This window comes from Lycorma delicatula, chromosome 2 (assembly GCF_047948215.1).
Source record: "Lycorma delicatula isolate Av1 chromosome 2, ASM4794821v1, whole genome shotgun sequence".
NCBI classification, from domain to species: Eukaryota; Metazoa; Arthropoda; class Insecta; order Hemiptera; family Fulgoridae; genus Lycorma; species Lycorma delicatula.
Genome location: NC_134456.1, coordinates 22,619,264 through 22,645,436, shown reverse-complemented (window position 1 = coordinate 22,645,436; position 26,173 = coordinate 22,619,264). Strand labels below are relative to the sequence as shown.

The 26,173-nt window shown below is 30.0% G+C and overlaps 1 protein-coding gene across 1 annotated transcript in view; it reads left to right on the top strand.

Annotated features, from left to right (window-relative positions):
• Window positions 1-1,047: 1,047 nt before the first annotated feature.
• The window catches only part of LOC142320549 (nitric oxide synthase-interacting protein homolog), a 37,769-nt gene continuing 12,643 nt past the window's right edge, over window positions 1,048-26,173 (top strand). Inside the window, exons 1-5 of the mRNA XM_075358455.1 lie at window positions 1,048-1,541; window positions 7,497-7,608; window positions 16,866-16,971; window positions 19,705-19,826; window positions 23,517-23,704. Coding sequence (XP_075214570.1) covers window positions 1,366-1,541; window positions 7,497-7,608; window positions 16,866-16,971; window positions 19,705-19,826; window positions 23,517-23,704 — 704 coding nt within the window. The 5' untranslated portion in view covers window positions 1,048-1,365. The remainder of the gene's footprint in view (window positions 1,542-7,496; window positions 7,609-16,865; window positions 16,972-19,704; window positions 19,827-23,516; window positions 23,705-26,173) is intronic.

Genomic DNA, 26,173 nt, shown 5'->3' with positions numbered 1-26,173 from the left:
AATAGTATCATTTTATTACTTCAAATTCTAATAAAAGTTCATTATTCTCTAATTATGCATATTACATCATCATTTTAGGACTAGGTTAAGAAAGAGGGTTTGAGTGGCAATGCATGAAGCAGTATGTAGAAACTTCTGGAATGACGGAGATGATGAAACATGAAAACAAAATAAATTTTTAATTAAGAGCTCACCTAGCAGGTATTGGCTTCTTATTTGTACCGTATTTGTCTTATTTAAAACTCAAACGATTCATAAAATTAAAATTATCAGGAAGTTCAGAAAAGGTGCAGTCATCATCTTCAGCAACATAATTTTTTTTGTGTATTTTGGTTTCAAATCAGGATAAGCCCATATTGTTTGAATGGATTTGATGAAAAAAATTAAATTAACCAAAACTTTTAATTAAAAACTTAATAAAAATGTTTAATATCTTTTTTTATTATTCTAAACAAAATTATTATTTGTGTAATAACTAAAATTTAGTGGATGCGAAATGAATTCATAGTCATATTGATATCAGTAATTATTTCTGTGGTAATTCATGCAAATGTATTACCAAGGATGAAAAAAAAATGAAAGCAAACCCTGATTTGAAAGTTTAGTTTTAATAATATAACATTCTAGTTATTTGTAGTGTACTTGTTTGATTGATTTTGCAGTTCTTCAGGATTTGTACCTACTGGTGCAAACCAATGGGTTATTACTTGTTATATTACTTAATATTTGTGATATAATTTTTAATACTTAAAACATCAGTTTATATAATTATTTCATTACATTGTGTTACACAACCATAGTTGATTGTCAATGTAGATATTACGTTTGAAATTTAAAAATTTTCCAATTCAGGGCATAAAAAATTATAATGTAACTACCAGAGTAATCTGATTTACAAAAAAAAATAAAAATTAAAAATAATAATGATAATATTTTTTTCCGTGAGGAGGGGGGTGGCTGAAAAACGCTTCGCCGTTATCAACGCCCGAACACGATGTACATGTTTTAAAAACTAAGTAAAAAAATCACAGTTATACATTTAAAAAAACGCCCAGAAAACAAACATGAAACATAAATTCAAAAAAAGTAGAATAAAAAAAATTAAAACTTAAAATAGTAATTTAAAAACAAAATCATAAACTAAAATAAAGACAAAACAACGACAAAAACTTGATATAAACATGCGTGGCCGCTATATCGAATCTTATTGTGTTTTGTCGATACTATCGTTGTCTTAATTGTCAAAAGTACGGAGTTATATATCAAAATTAGTTCTTGGAAAGGTTAGGTTAATGTGTATGCGGTGATATAGTTGGCTATTGACTTATTTTGATATATTAAAACTATTCTTTTGTCAAAAGTGGAATGACGCGGCATGCAAGAAATTGTACAGCTGGAGCTGTATACACATACCACGAAAAGAAAAAGGATGCCGAAGCTTCAGGCTATGGAACACAAACGCAAAGGCTTGGAAAAGAATCCGTTAAAGATTTTGATTGTTGCTGTTTGACTCTGCAGCCTTGTAGAAATCCAGTAGTAACGTAAGTTAAAATTTAGTATTTTTTACTGGATAAGGTATTCTGGAATTATCGGCTTTTTTAGTTAACGATCAGTTTGTTTCTTAAAATTTAAATCATATCTTGCTTAGTATCATTATACCGCTAGCTGAGATTTAGTGATTTCAATAGCTGGATATTATAAAATGTAACCTTGATCTACTCTGGCCAAGTTAACTAAATTTAATATTAATACTCATTTACTTTTTAGCATTTAATATATTTCTTAACAGTTTCATTGATGGTTTGACAAGTTTGGTTTGATTTTGATGATAATATTAGCAGCCTTCTGTTTAAGTTTCATTATTGTACTATTACAAGTTCCTAGTAATCAAATTTGCTGCCTCAACTTGGATTAAAGTTATCAGAAAGCTCCTTATATGCTACTTGTTTGTTGTAATGGTGGCATAGATTTTTTCTTTTTAACTTTTAATGAAATAACATATGTTGATTAGAATACATAAAATTATTTTAAGTTTACATTTCATTGTTAAATATTCATTTTTGACTAGTACTGGTATATTTCTTTTTCCCCTCCTAATAATAACATTGAATGGATTGTTGCATGTGAAACATTGCTACATAAATTCAGTATAATTGTTTACAATTTCCCTCTGACTCTGAACTATTTGATATTGTGATATATTAACATAAATAAAGTATGAACAATAAAAAAACATCTATTTTCAGTCAGAAACTCATACAATCATGCATAACTAACTTTAAAAGCCGTCTTAAGAACAATTTGAGACAATGTGTCTGGCTACTGCTGGTGCTCAAAACTGTTGTAAAGCTGCTTTGTTGCTTTTAAAAAGTTGTGGACTGATGATTTGTAGTTTAGATGTATCTATGAAACATGAATTTGGCCAATGTAGCTGACTAACAGGGTTTTATTTTTACCGCATCAGGCACTTAGGCTGGATTTCTGACATGTTCTTTCTGTCATTTCTTTAGGAGCCCCAGTGTCTGGATCAAAAATGCTTACTACAAGGCTTAACTGTTGGGTGGTAGTACTAACTTTCAAACTGCAAACAATTATAAAACTTCTTAGTTACCATCAATCAACTTAACTCTTGTTTTATTTCCTAGGGTAACTTATGTATTAGGGTAGTAACTAGGGTACTTATGTATTAGCCCCATCGATCAATAAATTGCAAACTTTTGGGTTATTGTTAATATCACTTGATATAACCATTATATTACCATTTTTATAACCATTTATATTTATTTATTTTATAAATATAATTTAACCAAACTTAATCTTCACTTTATTTGCTTGCTAACCTTGACTAATTAACACAGTAATGTTTTGAGTATTTAAACAATAAATTCAGTAATTATTGCTGTTTACGCCATTGCGTAATGCAGTTTTTAAGTTAATTCAACTGGTTTGGTATTTGATTTGTTTTCATCTAAAATTTAACAGTATTTCGATTTAATGAATATTTTAATTATAAATAAGAAATTTTTTCATACACTGAAATTAATGCATTCCATTTAACATACATATGAATATATGCTCAGTTGATTTTTGTTTATGACTTTTGTATTATTTATTAAAATTTAATTCTGTATTATTTCATGTGTATAATGTTTAAAAAAATAAAATAAAGAAGAAGAAGAACTAAAAGTAAACATGTTACATTCACTCGGCTCCACTTACCCTATATAAGCCGGCTCGCCACCAGAGTCAGGGCATTCTCTCGCCGTCTCTCAGTGTGTGTGTGTGTCTCTCTCTCAGTCAGTTTCACTTCTACTTCTTCGTCACTCTCAGCAGTCTCTCGTTGTGTGTCGTCTCTCTCAGACCACAGTCTCTCTTTGGCCATCGTTTCTGATCATCATCTCTGTGCATTCATATTCGTCGGTTCAGTTAGTACAAACCAGCCAAATTCATCGAAGCAGGATCTTTCCAAACTGGTTATAACAAAGTGTTACCTCTGTATTATCTGATACAACACTGTAGATTACGCCAAGGATAAACTGTATGTATATATGTGTACTTTAATTCACGAGTTTATTTTTCACAAAATAATGTGTGATTAAGGCAAATTAAAATTATTCATTATTTATTATTTTAACAGTTATGTTATTAGTAAAATCAGTGAAATACTCAATTAATTGTACATTTTGAATTTAAAAATCAAGATTGGCTTAAAAAACCATTTCTTCATTCAAGTGTATTCATGAAAGGTGGCTTAGATAAAGGTTGTGTTATTATTTTTTATGTGTGACTGTTTTTAGACTCGTATTTAATACAAAAGATTTTCAAAATAATTAATTGAAAATTGTATATTTATGTATTTGTCATTTAATATTAACATATATATTGATTCAGCTGATATCGTTGTATAAATACTGTACAGGATTAGGTTATGTTTATTCTGTAATTTCTTTTAATTTTTTAAGGTTATGCTTTAAAGAAAAGGTTGAAAGTTTGTTTTTCATTCTGTTAAAAATAAAGTCCAATATTCTTTTGGCAAAAACGAGCTATGTGTAATTTTATTTTTGTAACTTGCCCCAACAATTGCAATTATTTATTACTTCAATAATCAAAACATTACTGTTAATTAGTTGAGGTTAGTGAGCGTAGGTTAAGTTTGGTTCGACCATTCTCAGGAATGGTCGAACTGAGAATGTACAAGACTACACTTCATTTTCACTCATACATATCATCCTCATTCATCCTCTGAAGTATTATCTAAACGGTAGTTACCGGAGGCTAAACAGGAAAAAGAGAGGTTAAGTTTGGTTAATTTATATCTATAATTATAAGTAGTAAAGCTTGTATTTTTTATATGTAAAGTATGTTAATGATCTTGTAACTTTGAATTATTTTCAAGTTACGGGATTATTATGGTTATAGTATACGATCTAATATGTAAATACCTTTCTATGACCTATTTTTACATCCTCTATTTTTTTTACAGTTACTCCTACACCACCAATCATTGAAGACTCCTGTAATACAGAGTACATACATCACAAAGTTATGAACTCCAGACTACACATGTATGAGAATATTTGTCATTCTAATTATACAGTAAATCTTGACATGGAGGTTTTTCTGTTATCCAAAACTCAAAAAATCGACAAACTTCTGTTTTAATTAAATTTTGATAGAAGAACAAAGTATTTTTGGTACTACTGTGTTAACAGGGAGCCAGTTTTTAGATACCGTTAATTATTATATTTAGTTTATTTTGTTATTAATAAATTCTATATAATTTGTATATTTTACAACATTAATTAAATAAGGTTCTGTGTAATGAACAATCATATGTATATAAACATAAGCTAACCAAACATTACCTATGCTTGCTTTGCTCGCCAACTTTGTGTAATTGACGTTAAATGTACCAATTTTATACTACTTATTACTAACAAAAGTAATGTTTAAATTAAATACAATAATTAACAAACAAAATAGCAACAGAAAACAACGTTACTTAAACCCCTGCACAAATCGAGTGGCCCCATTAATAAATATAGTTCCACAAGATTGTTTTGTCACACTTTTTTTGTAATTTTGTACTGGTGAGAATCAACTATATTAGTTCTTTTGTGACAGTGAAACACAGCCCTTTGTTTTTAATGCCATTTGATTTTTACAATCCAGACATTTCTTAAATCTTGTTAAAACACTGTGGTCATACAAAAATTTACCGAGGGATTCACTATCTTTCGATAAAACAATAAACTGTGATAATGTAAATCAACATCCACTGCATGAAAAAGCTTGATCATATGAACATGACTAAGCCATAATAAATTCAATTGAATTACACAGTCCTTGAGCATTGACACTCAGACTTGGATATTTTGGTTATTAGCAGATAGCAATAATCAATACAATCCAGTGCCTTTATGACTGTCGAGCCTTCTTCTGGGTACCAAAATGTTTCATAGAATGTTTCTCAATGTCAAAGAGTTAAGAGACAGGAGGGTAAACATTTACAAAATTCAGCCATGTTTGGTTTTAAATGTTAATTTTTAGTCTTTTTTACAATTGTAAAACCTTTCAATTGCTTATGTGTGAATTCCTTGTTTGGATCTATAAGATATAGATATAGATCTATATCCTATATATAGATCTATAGACCTATATCTATAAGATATAGGTGTGTAAGATTACTCACCTTAAAATGATTGTATCCACCCACCTTTTCTTCATTTGTCATACCATGTCAGGATATTTTGCTACTTATTCTTCTGTAGTTCAACATCTCTGTGGTTTCTACCTTCAATAATTTTTTCTACTATTAACTAACCCCCTGTAGTATCTTTTAGAATTCTGTCATATATTTATCTACTAATCTGGCTCTTCTTTTAAGAAATTTTCACTAACTTCTTTTTACAAGATACATTAGAAATTTCTTTATTTAATATTGTTTTAAATTTTCAACTAATTCCAATCAGTTTTCTACCTTTTGTATAATACACCTTTCAAAAGCCTTTGTTATTTGTCTTTCTTCATTCCTGTTATTTTTATTGCTCTGCAATTTATATTCCATACAAATATTTAAAACGTATTCTTAATACCTTAATCCATTTTCTTTTTGCCTAAAAATCTTTTTATATTTTTCTTACGTGATCAGCTAGTATAATTTTACTGCTTCAATTTTAAGTAATTATAATTTCCCCCTCCCTGGAATTCATCAATATTGAGTATAGAAATAAATATTTGTAATAGAGTAAAACAAAAAAAATTATTAGCCTACGTAATAAAAGATGATTAACTAATTAGGTTAATTACTTTGAAAAAATAAAAACAATTACATAAAGAAGCAAACCCTGTTTTTGGATTCCCATTACCATCAGATCAAACTGAATAATTGATAATTAAACTAACATCAAAAAGTTTTTGTTGTTTGGTTGGTTTGCTTCATGCATATTTGTTGTGTTTACCAATCAACACATATAACGGATAAAACTTATTAGATTTGATAGGGTGCTATATTAGTCATCCTTACATACATAAAAGTCTTGTTTTAGTATTACTTAAAATGCAATCCTTATATCATCATACATTTCATAGTATCATTTATAAAGTAGGACATATTGAATACAAAGACATGATGTATTAACTGTTAAGTTTTCCTAACATTCAGGCAGTGTGTATTAAAACAACTTGTGTAATAAAAAAACAAGAAAAAAACTGATGCGTATGAAAAAAAGTACTGTGCATTTTCATAGTTAAGAAGCCAATTTTTTTATCATCGTACCATATCATTTTTGTTAATTCACTACCTTATATGACTTAAATCCTTTTAAATCATTTAAGAGAAAATAATCTTTTTTTATATTAATATTCCAAATCAAGTCCTGAAGAATTGTTATGTAGTTTTGAAACACCTGAATCTATTAATATTTAATGTTTGTGTGTCTGTTCTCTGTATTATATATTTTAAATGTTTGTTGTTTGTGATAAGTTGATGTTTACTGTATGGAATAAATGTGTGTAAAGAGTAATTGCTATTTACTGAACAGAGATAACATTTATAATACATTTTTTCTTAGCTGAAAGGGATATATTAATATGTTGCTTTGCACTGCTTTTCCCACTTTTTATCACTTTTGTGATGTATGTAAAGTATCACTGATGTGAAAGAAGTAATCAAAGTTATTGTCTTGAGAGTAATGATTTTCATTATGTAGCCAATCCCTGTGGTGAACAGAATTAAGTAATCTTCTCATATAAATCCCCTATACTTCAGGTTTACACCTTGGCATGCGAATATCTAATAGTATATTTGGCTTTGTGAAGAAGACAGCAACTTCTTAACTTTTTCCTAAGTCTAGAGTAAAATGCTTGTTTTTTTGATAACAGTGTAATTTATGAGAGTGACTTGTTTTATTTCAGGTTGTCTATAGCTGCAAGGTTTTGGCTCTTAAAATATTATATACAATTTTATGCTATTGTTATTCTTTTTATGCTTTTAGGAAAGACGGTTATCTGTTTGACAAGGAGGCAATTTTGGAATACATAATCACCAAGAAAAATGAAATCAGTAGAAAACTTAAAGAATATGAAAAGCAAAAGCATAAAGAAGAGGTAAGCATTCATTATATTCTACTTGTTTTAAGTGTTTTGATGTTTTATTTTACAATATTATCTTTATTTTATTTAGTGAAATAAATGTTGTAGATTATAAAACTGGTATGTATATTAAATCTCTTTTTTATACGTTTATATCTGTATGTAGCTGAAATGTTTATAATGTTCAGTAAAATTTTTCGTAGTGATCACCTTCTTAGCAATTTTTTTTACTGGTAAGTATTGATCTTTGTTGATTTTTAAGTGTAATTTATAAAGCTTTATTCCATCATCTTTACAGAGATAAAGAATAGGTACATAATAGTTGCAGATTATTAAAATCTATTCATACAGAGCACATCTACTCATGTGGAAGTTTTACTAAGTTTTTTAGAAGATAGATTATGCAAAAAACTTGGAAGTACAATTAAGATGTTCATATGCATTTCACTGACATTCAGAAATCCTACAGTCTTATAGATTGAGATGGATTGTTAAAAGTTAAAAATGATAGGAGACTCGATCCAAATTGTAACTGATCCTAAGTACTGGGCATGGTAAAATGTTTTTGCCATGGTTTTAATAAAATATTCTAAAAAAAACTAGAAATGGTTAGATTTGGAAAGATCCAAGTCTCAATTTTAGCTTTGCAGGAAATATGAAGGAAATACTCAGATGAAACAAATCTAGCCTAAAAGACAAACAATTTAAGCTTAAGGATTTACCAAGAAACTAACCCTCTGGATATTAATGGGTGCTATAATCACTCAGGCAATGTATTATTTTTTTTGGTGTAAGGGTTGACAAGGCCTTAAATCGGGATGTGATAATTCCTTGTACTTCATACAAGGAAGGAAAATCCTGTTCTACAATCAGTTGCTTTAATGTATTTAGAGGCTATTCAATTTAATTTTAAGAAATACAAATTTACTTTTATTCTTAGTAAATAATAATTTTTATTTATTTATTTTTTTAATGTAGTTTATTATATTTCTAACAACATCTTTCTTATCTGTAACCAAATTTAATCATTGCTCATTTGAATAGCCAACTCTTCATCAACACCTTCTTCATAGTCATTGTCAGAAGAATTGTTGTTCTTGGAGCCTGGATGAGAAAGTTCTAAGTTTATAATAAGTGGCTCAGTTGTAGAGTTTCTGATACTTTAAAAAAAATCTTTTACTGTGATCTTACCTCATGTTCAGTGTTTATTTCTTTCAATCTTCAATGGGATGTTATTTAATTAATTAATTAATCATTCTAAATCAGCCAACTTAAATGTAACATTTTTGTCAGCAACATTTTTTTATTTATTTGGGCCTAGATTAGTTTAGTGGTGTTGTACTAACAGCAATATGGTTGTAGCCTTATATCTGTGTGCCGTTTTTCATCAGCCAAGACATCTAACTCATATATTTTTAAATTAGCAAACTTTCAATATCTATCCATTGATGGTTTCATTATTAGAGACATTTTTTTAACCACTGCTGAATGTCTACTTTCTTTCATTTTTTTGGTGGGAATTTTATCTTTTAAAATAGACTGATAACTAGCATAATTTATTACTATACTTCTTTTATTTAGTTAATTTATAAATTGTTTAAATCATTTGCTAAAACTGTTGCTATTCATAGGATAGTGATAATTGTTTATGTACATTTTTGACTTTACTTCTGAATACCCACATTTCTTTAAAAATAAGGATTAAATTTTTATCATAAAACTGAAATTTAATCCTTACATCTTTAATGAAATTATTACCTACCAGTTTGGTTTTGCATGTCCTCATCTTACTGGGAGATTTAAACTGAAGTGGCATTTATCTGCATTTCCTTGCTTCTTGGCATATTCTTTGTACCATCCTAATATTTACAACACAAGCTTTTTAGTTGTTGGATGTGACTTAAAATTAACTTTTTTTTATAATCAGGAACAGGTCGTGGACAAAAGATTAGAATACTTTAAAACAATGGTTTTCAGACCTTTTTTTTGTTTACCATTCGTAAATTACAGATCAGTAGTGTACAAGTGTAGAGTGAAAAGTTCCGGGCTTGGATAAGAAAACAAAATTTCTATGGTAGATTCTGATTTATTTTTCAACATAGTTACCAATAAGGTCTATACATTTAGCCCAGTGATCCATAAGAGTTCTTATGTGAGTTCAGTATGTTGATTTGGGGGTTGGCATCAGCATGGGCCTAGCCTCTGCAGCTTTTCTTTCCACTACACACAGAGCAGCAGAACTCTTTACACTATACATATACACTACACCAAGAATGCTACACAAATTACAACACACATCCTTGCACAACTACACAACATTCTATACTATTTCTTTCACTTAAATTTGATGGTGTTATGTTGCAATACTTTAGTAAATTCAACTGTAACCCAAGGTGGAAACTATTGTGCTGAGGAGTGGATGGTCTATATAGTGAGTCTTCAACGAAGTCCTCTGAGCGAACCCAGTTGTAATTAGCGCTTGCTCCAGATGCGTGCGCTCTGCTGGAGTGGTTCATTATATTGTCTGTATTTGGGACCAAATATTAGTCCAAAATAAAATCCTATGATGGTTGGTGGTCCATCTGAAAAAACCATCATAAATGTCTTGTGAAAAGGCCTCTATCTGCTTTGTCTGACGAGGATATCAGTAATGTAGAAAACAAAGTAAAGTGTGAAGGTGTTCACAGTTTAAGAAAATTAGATTGTTGTTGATTGAAATATTCAGGAAGATGGCTGCCTTCACAACGGTCTTGACTTTGCTGTTCAACGAAGTAATAACAGGATGATGTGGCTCACTGAAGAACATCAAAAAATTATAATGATGAACAGAGTCAATCTTTCTTATGTACCACTAATATTGGCAGTATAAATTTAAGTGTGGTGCATCGCAAAACTTTAAATACCAGCAGCCAGGAGTAATTTTTTGCAGAGACCTTCTGAAGATGAAAGTAATTGAAAAAGCTGATGAGCTTCATATCCAAGAAGTTGTAGATGTGAAACATATAATGAAATAGCAAAGTGGAACAGAAGAACCAACTCCTCTTATATTAACTTTCAACCTTCCAGTACCACTAGAAAAAATTAAAGTTTGTTACATGTCAGTTCGAGTACGATCTTTCATTACTAACCCACGGTGACATTTGATGTTTCATATGGCAAGCATACAGCCACATGACAACATCTTGCTTGAAAACTGAGATATGTGCTAACAAAGGCCACAGTGACACTAACTGCCAAGAAGATGAAAAAAATGTGTGAACTGCAATAGATAACATACAGATTGCTCCCAAGATTGCCTAACTTTTAGAGAAGAGAAGACAAGGCAATTCTCAAAATACTGCCTACTTACCAAATACTTTCAGTCGCCTCAATGAATGTTTTAAATTAAAGTGATTTTCAGTAGATGACAAAATAAAGGCATTTATCGAACAATGCCAAATGATGAATAATAGTGTTTTGAATGAAAACCTGCAGTTTTTTCCAAATTTTGTGACAGTACACAGATCTAAAATGGAAGATAATCTCATCAATAATATAAAATGCCACTGACTAATGCTTGCTTAAACTTCTAAAGAACACTATTCTGAGTTCCTATGGATACAGTACTCTTTCATACTGGATATTATTCATGGATCCCTAACAAAGAAACAGAACCTTTAATAGAACTGTCTATGAACATGATAGGTTTGAAAATGAAATTTAGTAAGTTATGTGAATTTTGGCTAAAGGTTAAAAATGAATATTCATTGCTGTCTAAAATGCATTTTCATCAATTCCATTTTCTACTACATATATTTTTGAAACTGGATTTTCTGCTACGAAAAAGTAAAAAATTTCATAATAAACTGAACCTTGACCCAAATTTGCACTTAAAATTAAGTTCAAGTGGACCAAGTATCTCTTCACTTGTTTCAAACATGCATCCTAATAGGATAAATGAATATCCAACTGCATTGTTTTTGGATTACATGATATTAATTAATATCATTAAAAGGATTATAGGATATTAAGTAATATTAATATTCTATTAATATGCAATCATACTGCAGTATCTCAGCGATAAAATGAAAAAAAAAGCCCACATTTGGTAAAAAAAAGTGCTTTTCCATCAAGATTATGCTTCAGCTTGCATTTCACTCATTGCAATGGCATAAATCAACAAATTACGTTTAGAACTGCTCCCTCCATATTCACCTGAACTCCCAGTGACTATCAGTTATTTCCTGAGGGAAGAGATTTTCAACTTATAATGAAATGATTGCTGCCATAGATGGTTATTTTAAGGAGTTCGATAAATCGTTTTTTTTTGGTTTTTTCTGGGTGAAAAATGCTTCGGCGATATCATCACCCGGACATGACACATTTTTGCAATAAACAAACAGATCTCACATTTTACTTCTTAATCAGAACAATAAAACTTCCAACTGCTACATGGCAGCTAGTATTAAGTGCCAATACACACTACAGTAAATCAAATATCAGTGTAAAGGGCCATCCTTAAGAAAAAACAACACCTGGTCTAAAATTTTCTTTCCATTGCCCAGGATTCGTTGAATGTTACTTGGCAATTTATATTTAAGACTGCAAGGTCGTGTCACTTATGCAATCCACAAGGACAGCAACTGTTGCATTGTATGCATAATGGAGCACTTTCTCCTGACATCAAAACCCATGAGTAACTCTCATATGTCCCAACCAAAATCGGCAGAAGACCACTTCCACAAAAATAAAAACGGTTGACTACATACGTCTTTGGCTGCAGAATGAACATGTTCATTACCCAGAATTCTCACATGGCTAGGGATTCAGCAGAAATTCACTCGTGTGTTGGTGGTTCAACTCAGTGATTGTATTATGGATCTCGGGAACACATGGATGTTTAGAATACAAATCTTCTAAAGCTTGGACAGCACTGCACAAGACACTGCAAATAAGGATATGGCAGTATTGTGAGTTAACGATATTCAAAGCCTTACTGATATCGTACATTTCAGCAGTAAATACATTTGTAATATCAGGTAGGCCACACATATAGGTTCTGCCATTAACAACAAATGTGCATCAATGGTAACATTCTGTTTCAATCTGTGTATACTAATATGTCTGGGTTTGCCTTGGAGAGAATATGGTAAAAAATTTATTGAAAGATGGTAGATGGTGTTGATTCTTTACTGTATATCGTAAGATCTAACATAAAATTTATAAGGCTGATTCTCCACAAAGGATATGAACAGGGATACTTAGAAAATTAGAAGGCGAGTCAACATTTATAAGGTGCAATAAATGCCGGGTATGAACACCCATAGCTGTAGTATAATGTGGACAGTGATCTTCCCTTTGTAAATTAGGATTCGCAAAGATTACGTTAAAAGCCGGATGATTCAGTTGCCCTTTAAGACAGGCAAAGTAACATGTTAGAAGTTAGTCCCGTCTATAAGTTTGATGTGAAGATGTTCATTTGAGGCCTGTGTGAAGGAAAAATTTGATTTGTATTTTATTGATGCAAATGTCTGCCGAGGCATTTACATTGGTGGCATCCCGACTGAGGCATCGAGACTAAGCATTGGTGACTGTGAGATGTAAGGTCTAAAGCAACCTCCGGTAAAGGCCTTCATGGCTCGGAATAGAGGGGGTGGTGTGACAACCAGTAACATCACAAGGTCTTCCCCTTTGGGGTTGGGATGTATGGCCTACTGGTAAAGTATAAAATTGCAGAAACAATGTGACAAAAATCAGTATAAACAGTCTTCAGTTAATTTAATTAAATTAACACATTCACAGTATACAGTTACATGTATGATACTAATTTTTTTCTAAATTGGAATGAATGTTAATATTTATTATATTAACATTCACATGAGAATTTTAACAGATGTGCAAACAAAATGTACTAATATCATTATAAGAAAAATAGATGTTATAAAATATAAAAATAGAATGATCAAATAACAGCTGTTATTAGACCATTGTTTTTGTTTCATGCATAAATTTCTGTTAAATTGACAAAAATTTGTCACAAGTTTAACAGACTGGAGGCATTGCAATGGGGATTTTATTTGAACAAGGGAACTGTCTTTCCACAGGTATCTTTTTAATTCATAAGATCAATGAAAATCATGTGTCACCATCATTTAGTTTTGATTTCAAATTGTTAAAATTGAATTCATGTTTTACTGTTTATTTCAACAGGACCAAATTTATCAACAAAACAGCATAAGATTCCAGAATTTTCTTTTTTGTAATTGGCATTTTCAAAATCTTTTAATTGAACTGATACTCAGAATAATAAGGATTAGATGAACATATTAGAATATCAAATTTTTATTGCTGTCAGTTATTTTTTTTTATAGCTGCTTACTTTTTACATTTTTGAAAATTTATTATTTATTATTTTTGAAAAACCTGTTTTTTGGTCTTTTCTTGCCAATAAAAACACAAGAGTTAAACGTGATATGAAAAATCATGGTAGTAAAGACCTGACAAAGTCACCAGCCAGTTATGTGGTGCTCTGTATGCTGAATAAAAATAAATTACTAACTCTTAGGGAAGATAAGTTATAAGACTACAGCAGTAGTACTTAGTATCGTAAATATTTCTGTGGTAATTTTGATGTTACTTTTGGTAGTAATGCTTAAATAATTTTCTTTCTGTATTAAAAGTCACAGGATAAACTATTTTCGTAGTTAAATATCTGTAGGCTGGAGGTAAAGGAGACCATCTCCATTTTTACAATTTTACAGTAGGCAGTTTGTAGTTTTGAAATTTGCTTTTTCTAATTTCCTTTGCTCATCACCATCCTTTCATCATAACTTTTTCTACTAAAATACCTTATTTAGGTCTACTTTAATAGAGGCTATTACATATTTATTAATTTTTGTTTTATATTTAAAAAAATGGACATGGTGTGTCTTATACCTCTATGTACTTGTACTTAACATTTTTTTTTAATGAATTCTAACATCATGTCCAGTCTTTTGTGAAAGAAAAGCTATAAGACTGAAGAAACTTACATTTTATTTTGCAAAAACAATATTTTATTAAATATTACTTTTCATAAAAAATTAGTGCAACACAACCTCCTGATTGTTTCGTCCAAGAGACAGATAAATTGTGCAATAAAGTGTTTGTACAATATTGTAACACTGTTACAATGAAAAGAAAAAGGTAATTAAAAGACTTTAACTATTATAAAATTATTTTGCTCATACAAAAAAAGTGTAATAAAACATAATATTATTGTTACAGACACTCAAAAAAAATATAAAAGGACTAAAAAATATAATAATTTCTTCTGTAGTAATATTATCTACTGTGTGATAAAAGTTCAAAAAATTCAAAATTAATAATAAAAAATGATTTAAATAAATGAAAATCTAAAACACATTCAGTTATAATTTATTAATAAAACTAAATCTTTCATTAAAAATAATTATTTCCACTAGTCTACATCACTTTTTTCTTCAGGGAAATCATTTACTTTACTAGGGACATATGGTGCGTCGTAGGAAATGACAAGAATGTACCAAACTGGGTATTGTTATTTTTAAAAAGAATTAATATATGTAATAAGATGTAATCTGTCAAAATTATGATATTAGTTTGTTATTCACGTATTATCATAATTGTTACGTTTCTTTTAGTATTCCAATTTTATTATCATCTTGATTTTCATCATATTTTTAACTCTATTTTACTAATATTTTCTTATCTGAGAAGAAGCTTCTTGTTATTATTTTGACCCGGGTGATGATAACACATTGGCAGATAAAATCATGTCACTGTTCCCATTCATACGTTTTTTTTGACAGCTTACATTTCATGTATTCCTGTATTTAGAAAACCTCTGTTCATTTATGATATTGGATCTTGACTCCGAATTCTAGTCATCCTTTCCCTTGAATCTAAGTAATTTGTAAAAGCCTGTTTTATTTTTAAAAAAAATCTTATGTGCAATCTCTTTTATAGGCCTGCCCATATTTCTGTTTTGAAGTAGTTATAAAACTAAAAAGAATAAAATAAAAAAATTTTGACAAAAATTTTAACTGACTTGAAAAAGAATAAAACATATTGCACTGAAAAAGAAAAAAATAATTTTAGAATTAGTCTGAAGCCTTAAAATGAATTTTGTAAACTATACCTTGTTCACTCTAATTGATTTAAAATTTGGCACCAATTGAAAAAATAAATTTCAAAGATTGTATTGGGGTGTAGTGGGATAATTTTTTTTTCTGACATAAGTACATATGTAGAATCCATTTTGACTAGTTTCGGCATGACATATGTACGTTTGTATCTTACATAACTCAAAAACAATTAGCCATAGAATGTTGAAATTTTGAATTTAGGACTGTTGTAACATCTAGTTGTGCACCTCCCCTTTTGATTGCAATCGATTGAGTCAAAAGTGCCCAAAAAAGCACAAAATCCAAAAAAATTGGATTTTTAACTTTTTTTTTAACTGCAGTAATAAGCCCTCATTGAGAAGCTTTTCAATACATATCATAAGTGATACTTATTTTCATTAGTTCCAGAATTATAGCCAAATGAAATTTAACCTCTTATTGTAAAAAAGTGTTTACAATAAATAATTCAATAAAAAAGAGAAAGAAAAAAATTGGAAGTTATTAGTGAAATAAAATTTTATGTACTTTTAAAAATATGTATATGTAATTTAATAGGCATACAAGGAAGTCATGTGATGTCCACATCAGATTTGTCTCTTTTTAGTCGAAACTTAAAATCTTTTTTTAATATTTTTTTTAGTCAATTTTTTAAAATTAATGTAATATTTTTATTATAAAATATACATTTTTTTCAATCTAATATAAACAGTTTATGTAGGTGTGTGTATTTGCCCATGCACCTGCATGCATGCGTGCACACACATACACACACACACACACACACACACACACACACACACACACACACACACACACACACACACATGTTTTAATAACTTTCATCTACACACTAACTTTTGCTTCCTCAGCAAAATTTAAAAAATATTTTGTTAAACTTTTATGCGCTATTAAGTATACACTGTTAACTATTTTTTTAAAAATTTTTATGTATAGAAACGTGTTTTACTGTACATTTTTAGTTTGTTTGGATGTCCTTATTGTATTGTAATTTGTATTATCAGTATAAATGTTGTTGTGCCTACCATTTATTATTTGTAATATTATTGCCTGTATGACTGACTGCATGGCATATTTTATTTATTTGTTGGATTATTAATAGGTATTGTTATTGTCTTTCATTCGTTTTAGGCAGAACTTGCAGAATTGGCAGCTGCAGAAAAGGAATCAAAGTTAAATAATTTTTTAAAAACAGAAAAAAATATTGTCAGCACTCCAGTTAATGCATTTAAATCAGGTGAGATTAGTTTATACCATATAAAATAATGAATTTTGATTATTCTATTTTGTGTTTCTTACATATTCGAAAACATTTCATTTTTACTTTATACATATATTGTTTTACCGATGTATATTTCATGGAGAAAACCTTAAATTAATATTGACTCCAAGTATTATTGTTTTTAAATTTGATGAATTGTATAGTTCAAATAATATTTATCAAAATGTTAAGAGATAAATTCTGTTTTAATAATTTTTCTTTTATTAATTTATTATTTTAGTCACATCTCTAATATTTTTTTATTTTATTTACATATCTTGTCATTATATACATTGAAAATAATATGATACAGAAAAAGTTGGCTTGGCAAAAAAAGATGTGAAAAATCATGCAACATTTACATTTTTTTCCTGCTGAGGGTTTTCACCATGCAAAATAATCTCTGCTAATTACTGGACTTACTTACTATACTGTGTTATTCTGACTATATAATATCTCATTGTTGTTAACACTGATAACATAGTCACGTAAAATGGGTTTGTAGGTTAGGGGTCAGTTGAAACATTATCCCTGTTAACGAAAATACCATTGTTTCATTGAAAATTTTGGAACGTCTGTGCAAACATGTATAAATGCTGCACCTGTTCAATTCCGGCCAGTCTCAGTTGAGTTGATGCTTCTGTCACAGTTGAATCTATCATGAATGTGTATGTCGTAATTTGTGTGTTAATTGCAATTCACAATATTAAATATTCACAGAAGTAGATTTATTCAGAATCGTGGATAAATCTAAGTGGACATAAGCGAGCATTAGATGATAGTGAAGCATCAACAAGTGCACATATGAGTGTGGTTCTGAAAATAAAATCAATAAAATATTCTCAAGAATACTTAAATTTTGGGTTTACCAGTACTGAAGTAAATGAAGAAGAAAGGCGCCCCCTGTATGTCATTTACTCAATGTTTTATCTGGCAGCAGATAGTATGAAACCCAATAAACTTAAACTACATTTGGAAACGCTTCAAAATGAGTGTGTTAACAAACTCTAAGAATTCTTCAAATTAAAATTAAAATATATGAAAAGCAAACATCATTTTAAAAAAAAACTTTGTGAATGAAAAAGCTTTATTCCCTCTTATAAAGTTTCATATAAAATAGCCAGAAGTAAAGTGCCTCACACCATTTTTAGCTTATTTTGCCAGCTGCAATTGAGATTGTAGAAACTATGTTTTGAGATAATTTTGCCCAACAATTGCAATGCATACCTCTATCAAATGATACTGTTGCCCATCGAATTATTGATGTAGCTGAAGATGTACAGCATCAGCTTTTTGGAAAGTTGCGTAACAAATTGTTTTCAAGTCAGCTTGATGAGGCAACAGATAGCAAGCAATAAAGGTGCTTATTTCATTGCCTTTGCTTGATTTTATGATGGTATGTCACCAATAGAATTACTTTTCTGCAAACCAAAACTGAAAGCAACAGCACTCGCATTATTTGCTATCTTATAAACAAGGCAAACAGAGTGGAAAAATTTTGTTGGAATATGCACCGATGGTGCTTGTTCAATGTCTTGAAGATTTCAAAGTATACAAGCACTTGTGAAACAGAAATCTACGCAGTGTATCTGGGCACATTTCATGATCCACAGAGAAGCTCTGGCTTTTAAAGAAATGAGTCCTGGTCTGTATATTGTGCTAACGATGGTTGTAACCATAGTAAATTATGTAAAACTGAGATCCCTAAAATTAAGAATCTTTTCTGCACTTTGTAAATACACAGGTGCAGTACTCTCAACATTAAATCAAAAGACAGTTTAGTAATAAGTCATGCTATGAATTTTGGGCTGGGGTGGATGATGAGTTTACTGCACTGAAAATAAGAGCATTTCGTATATTATTACCATTTTCAACATACTACCTTTGCAAAACCGGATTTTCTGTGGTTGCTGCTTTGAAGACAAAGTATAGATCTCTGCTAAATATAGAAAAAGAACTTGGAGTATCTATTTCTAATATTAAACTTTTTCGAAAAACTTTGCTTTGCAAGACAGGCCCAAGGGAGTCTCCAATCATTAAACTTGTTCTTAATTTAGTATTGTTAAGTTAATTATTAATACATTGTGCAGTACTGATACAATTCTTTTTATAAGTGTATCATATCAGTATAAATGTGTATTTTATTATTTATTATGTCAGAATGTAGTTTGTTTTGCTTTCCTTTCAGTAAATTAATACATTTTTTTAATAATATTCTCGTTTCGATATGCTCCCGTCCCCCATTTGCTGTTATCACGCTTCCCTAGGGGGGGGGGGTGCCCCACAGATTGAGAAACACTGCCTCAAGGGCTTTAGATGCATTATAGCCATATGAAACTAGATGGGACATTATTTGTCACTAAACTGTGACTGGAACAGATATTTTCCAAACATTTTTCTTGTGGGAAAGTAGTTGGTACATTTTATAAGAATTATAGGTGGTAGAAAGTTCTAACTATAAAAAATGAACAGGTCCAGTTTCTGTCTGTAATAGATTACTTCAAATCTGAATTCTTCAAATTTAATTTCCTAAGGATTTAGAATTGCAAGTTAATCAAATATTTGTTTTAAAGGATTTTTTTCACTTATTTTTTAAAGTTTTTTCAGCTATTTCTGGTTTATTGCTATTTTTAATGGTAACTCTTCTTTTTATTATTCTTGTTCTATTTTCTTTTAAAAGGATATTTCTTAGCTGATATTACTTTACAGATGCTTCAGGCAGTAGTAAGCCTTCTGTTTCAAACATGACTGAAGGACGTGATAAACACCTTCCTAGTTTTTGGATCCCATCTAAAACACCTGAGGCTAGAAAAAAAAATATTGAAAAACCAGTAAGTACAAAACATTTCATTTGTTAGAAAATTATAATTATTTTATTAGTGTTCTTTTTTTTTTGTAAATTTAATTTGGTTCTTTTCTATTAATTGTTTTTGATGTGATTCTTTCATATTGATTTTAATTGTATTATATTTCAACCAGTTTTTCCAGCCTGCTGCCAGATCTGGATGTGTGTGTATAGACAAATGCAGTTACTGCTACCGGCTTGCCAGACCTGCCACTGGAATTGTTAGTGTAAATGTACTGGTAAACATGTAGACCTGAAACAGAATCTGGTTGACCACTCCTGAGACGTTTGGTTAATTGAAACGCAACCACCAAGAATCCATATTCTAGTATTCAAATCCATAAAAAAGCAACTGCCTTTACAAGGACTTGAATCTTAGAACTCTCAATTTTGAAAATCAGCTAATTTTGCAATGACTAACCACTAGACTAACCTGGCCAGTTGATTTTTAATTATGCAGATTTATATTTGTAAAAGTCTACTCAGCAATACTAGCAAGATGCAGTACATCCAAACTATATGGTGACACCATTAAACAATTATACAAGCAGTTAAGAATAAAAGTACTGGAGGAAAAATGATTATTCATTAGGAATCTACATAACAATGTAGTGCATGCAAAACTCCAATGTAAGGTGTTCTGTTGATATATCAGTGTCCTCTACTCATTTCTCTCATAGCCATTCACTTTGTGGAGACAGGATCTTTACATTATCTTAAATAGCTTAGTAATGATTTCATGCTATTTAATTTTTTTCTTTTTTTTTGTATGAAATTGCTAACTTCCTCACAGATATATTTTCTTGGAATGATAAGTCTCCACTGTTTGGAAGTTCATATTTATTATGGCACAGATTTTTGATTACACATTTTGGATTAATGAATATTGTATTAACTTCTGCTGCTTCTCTGAACCTATTGATAAAAATCCAGTCAACACATAAAAATGGGTTTTCTAATGTTCTTTGGTACTACTCAATTAACAAGCGATAATTGTTTAACACTTGAGACATAATAATGGAAATTGTTATTTTTCACTCTACTGAGTATAGTTGGGTATCATTTACAGTCTAGATTTAACACTTTTAATCATTTGATTTTACATATTTAACCCTGATATACTTAATTGTTTATCCCTATCACATATACCTGTTTATCCATTAATCTACCGTGATGGATAGATTGTTCTTGTTTGCCACATGTCCTTTTCCTTATCATTGATCACTTCTTTCTTTCAATTCTGTGGGTCCATGTTTGACCATATTAGTTTCTTCATGCTGAGGATCAAATTCATCCTTGGTATAAGGCGGGATAGTTTGAAGACCAACTTGGGAATTATGGTTAATGTTTGGTGGCTCAACAAGTGTAATATAGGTTAAGTGGCTCTCAGATAAAGCTGAGCCTCCTAATTCTGCCATTCTTACTTTTTTCAGAAAATTATGAAAAAAAAAGTGTTACTACTGTCTCTATCTATCAAAATATGAGAGATGTAGAGATAAAATTTAAAAACCTAACAATTTCTTCTGACAGTTACAAGTATGTTTCACAATCTTAAAGATAAAATTCTTTTCAAATTTATGACTATAGAAAACAATTCTGTGAAGAGTTACAGCATTCTGAAAAGTAATGATTTATTCATCGGTTTAACCAATGCAAGAGATAAAACTAGATTTTGTTTATTTTTTTCATTTGAAGTTAAAGTGTAAAAAGTCTAATAAAAAAAGTACTTGAGAAGAAACAGAAAGTTTTATAAATGAATAATAGTGTAATTGGTATTAAAACTTTAAACTACCAACTGTTTTAAGGTTATAGTGTAAGTAAAATACTGCTGGGAGAGATTCATTTCTTGTTGCTAAAGAATTGTTAAAAATTTTTATTGCTAACTGAGAAGCAAACGACAGTTGGTAAATTGTAATTAAACCTCTTTCCAATATATTTTTCTTCATGTTACTTTAGACAGATTATACTTAAAATTAATAAAAATCTAATTAAATGTTAAAATTCAAGAATTTTGTACAGTCAGTATTTTATATATTATACAAAATTGTTGTAGATTTCCTGTTGGGGTTGCATTTGCATTTTTCCAGTGGGGGAGCCTAAGCCTCTATTTCTATCTTTCAAGTCCAATTATTCTTTTTGTTAAAAATTTCAACTCTAATTCTTGTGATTGACACATTAAGCAAAACTTAAAGAAGTCACATTTGTTAATATTTTAGAAAAGTGATCACATTAAAAATTTATCTCCGGAAAGTGTAAAATTTCTGCACAGATTGACACCAAATATTTGCAGTTGAATTTGCAGGGGCTTACATGCTTGGCAGATTATGTTTTTATCAAATAAGCAGGGCTGTTAGTGATGAGAATGTGAATTTGCATCGCTTAAAATTACAAATTTATTTTGCTGTCTATAAGTATTTTCAATACTTAAAATACCTTGTTTTTAAAACTTATAACTAATTTTCTTTTAGAAAATTTGATAGATATTGTATATATGCAAATACCCAATTTTATATGATCAATCCACATGAATACAAAAATATGATGGAAAAAGATAAAGTCCTAGTGTTGTAAGTGATTCGGTTTAAAATTTCATCAAAACATGCATTGTACTTTCTACAATACATATAAAAGTGTCTTTTATCATTCTTTCTTAGATGAGGCATCGAGGTTTGAAATGATCTATATTACTTTCCCTGTATACTAATATCATGGACTCTTTCCATTTTTAGTTTAAAAAAATGAAAAAGATTGACATTTTTCGCAAATATAACAGGAATGGAATGCTTTGGTGTAAATAAACTCATGAATTTTGTTGTTGCCATATCTGCAAATATCTTGCACTGGTTTATGGAGGCATAATCTGTTATTGTTATCTTTTAATGATGTGTGTAGGGGATCATATATTTTTGAACTTTGTCATCATCTATTACATGAAGTCATGCTTGGATGTATTTCATTCCTTCTCTTCTTACTGTGTATTCTAAGCCTTGATGATATCTCAAGTTTCAGGGGTTTATACCAAAACTATCTAAATTTAAAATTAATGCATTTGATTGTATCCAGTGAATGCCTCATCTGTAAAGAGGAAAAATTAGTTTTGAAAGTGTAGACAGAACAAAAAGTTGTCATTTCTTGCAGCTTATAAATATAAAAAGCTCTTCAATTCAATAATTTGATTCAAAGAAATTGTTTCCTTCACTTTAATCAATATTACTAGGGCTACAGAAAATATTGAAAAATTACAGAAAAGATTGGGCTATAGAAAAGATTGTTCTTGGATCGCTCTGAAAATGGTTGCAAATAAACTGGAAACATTTACTAGATACTGGAAACTGTTGCATTGGCTATTTTTAACCGAGCAAAATCATTTTATCTCTATTTTCTGTTGCAATTAAAAAATGTAAAGGTGAATAATGTTCTACCCATTCCAAATCTTAGTTTGAAGAAATACAATAAGAATTTTTAAAAATAGATTTTATTAATGGTAACTGAAGAATGATAATTTGATAAAATATCAACTTATCACAACTACAGATTTGTTTTCTTTTATATTTTATCGTAGTAAATTGATGTATTTGTTCAGTGAAGTGACACATTAAAAACTGTATTGAAATAACTTATTTATAAAGATTGAAAAAAAAATTCTTAATTAGTATGTTTATTATTTTGGTTACAGAACAAACATGTCTTGTGTCCAATGACTGGGAAGCCATTAAAAATGAGTGACTTGATTGATGTAAAATTCACACCAGTACGAGACCCTGATGATAAAAAATCATTGATTGTCAAACAGAATAGGTACATGTGTCCTATCACTCATGATATACTGAGCAACTCTGTTCCTAGTGCTGTCATTCGTTCGACGTCAGTGTCATTTTATTTTACTTAAAATATTTCTTATTAAACTTGATACCTAGTGAATATTTTTTAAACCATTGGCATTTTATTATTTTAACACGCTGTTTTATTATTTTAATTTCACAAATATATAGAAAATTCTGTACCTGGCATTGTAAAGTGAGCTCTCACTATCTTTATTATTATTTTTACTCTTAGGTTATAATCTTGAGTCACATTTTTATTTCTGCTCTACGTTTAGAGATATGAAACACTTTTTTCTTACAGTCTGCAACTGTTTAAGATATATATTTTGTATTCTTTGTTCAGTAACATATGAGAGAATCCAGTATTCATTAAGCCCTTATAGTCTTTGACAGAATATGTAGCCAATTTGCGTGATTAAGGCCTTTGTCAGAATATTCTGACATCAACCTATTGTCTGGTTTTAATTCGTTCTCTGTCGTAATATTCCATCGCTTTATAGTGTTTTTTTCTTTTTTTTTTTGTTCTGCAATGATAGATAATGCTAGTTGTTAGCAGTGTAAATTTAGGGATTTCTTGTGTATTTGATCATAATCAGCTGATCCGACTGTAATGGCAAGTTGTTTATTTATGGTGTTCTGTGTAGGCAGACTGAGCACTATATTTCTTATTATATTGTGAAATTCTATAAATATATTTGTATATAAGTATATATAATTGTTTAAATATTTTGAATATAGGTATGACTGAAATTCTGTGAATATTGCATATATTTGTGTGTGTGTGTGCATGCATGCGTAATAAAATATGTTTTACATGCAAAAAAAAAATTTAATTACATATTATGTCATTACTAGTCATGTTTAAAAACATAACTAATAACAATTAAAAAAAAATGTAGTCAAAAAACATTAAAAAAATGGAAACAAGAGAACATTCATTTCTGTAAAAAAAGAAACCAGTAAGGGCTTAATAATAGCAATTTTCAGTATAATGCAATGTTTTACAAGGGAGTCATTTTCTATAAGTGTAAATTTTTTTTTAGTTAAATGTTAACATTTTTTTACTTTTTTATTTATTCTATAATTTACTATGTACTATATAAAAAACTACTGTATGTTGAAATTTTTTATAATATTATCATCAGTTGCAGGAAAGAGAGTATACTCTTTTTATATACTGGGTGATTCACAAAGTGTTACTGGGAGCTTTCTGAATTCATTCTACTGGCGAAAATAATGAATAGGTTCATATAAAAAATAATAAAAACGTTTACTGGAAACACTCCATTAGCGAGGTATGGCTAGTGAAAGATTTCACCCGATTTCTGGGCAAAGCATGAAATAGAACCATACTGAAATTTTAGGAACCCAAATTGAATTGTAAACTTGAAAGTTTCTTATGGTGTTTGATGTAAAAAATTGATAAAACAAGTTTTAGTACCATATTTTCAGTAGTTTTCATAATATCTGACATAAAACAGAAATATTAGTTGTCTAAAAATATATTTTGTTACGTTTGTGATATAAACATTTAAATGACTCATTTAAGCTTGTAAAGAATTTAATTCTGAGAAAGTTGATGTACAGTAGCCCAATAAAAAACAAATACAAATTCAAGAAATTTAATTTTATTATGTATACTTACCATTTGAAATTAAAGGGATTATATGTACAAAGCTGTTTGCTTTCCTAAAAAGGGCAATGATACAAAAAATAGTGTTATATTAAAGACAGAAATAAAATTATAAATTTAATAAAATGAAAAAAAATAGTTCTAATTCAGGCATCCCAACCTCGTAGGGGAAAGACACCCACCTTGTGATGTTAATGGTTGCCACACCACCCCCTCCGTTCTAAGCCCTGAGGAGCTTTACCGGAGGTCGTCTTTAGACCCTCTAACAGATTACATCTCACAGTCATCAGCCAGGCGTTGGTCGGGATGCCACCAATGTAATTGCCTTGGTAGACATTTGCTTCACTAAAATACAAATCAAATTTTGCCTTCACATAGGCCTCAAACAGACATCTTCACATCCAACCCAACATGATTTCATCAAACTAACTGTTCGAAACTGTGGAAGTGGGAACCCCACGGCTAGTCCAGATTTGACAGCACTGTTCGTGACTGTGAATGCCTTGGAAAAGGAACGAGTTGAAAATCAGTGATGCCAATCAAAATTATGTCATACGCAATATAGAAATTCAAATAAGTCGACCAATTTGTGTCTCCTAACAAGGTGAACGTAACCTTATTCCGATCTGCACAGGAGCCGGGGACAAACCCTGCACTCCCACCCGATCGCATCATGGAGTCTTACGTGGCATTACCAAGTCACGATCAGGACCGCCACCAATGGAGGGAAGCCACACCCCTGTACTGCCATACTCTGGCAGTGCGGCCACCCCTACCAGCGAGAGCCCCAAATCAAATCACAAACAACACTAATATAACCATGGCATGATGCCAATGTGCCTAAAACAATCCAATGCCTAAGCCGGAACCCTAGCC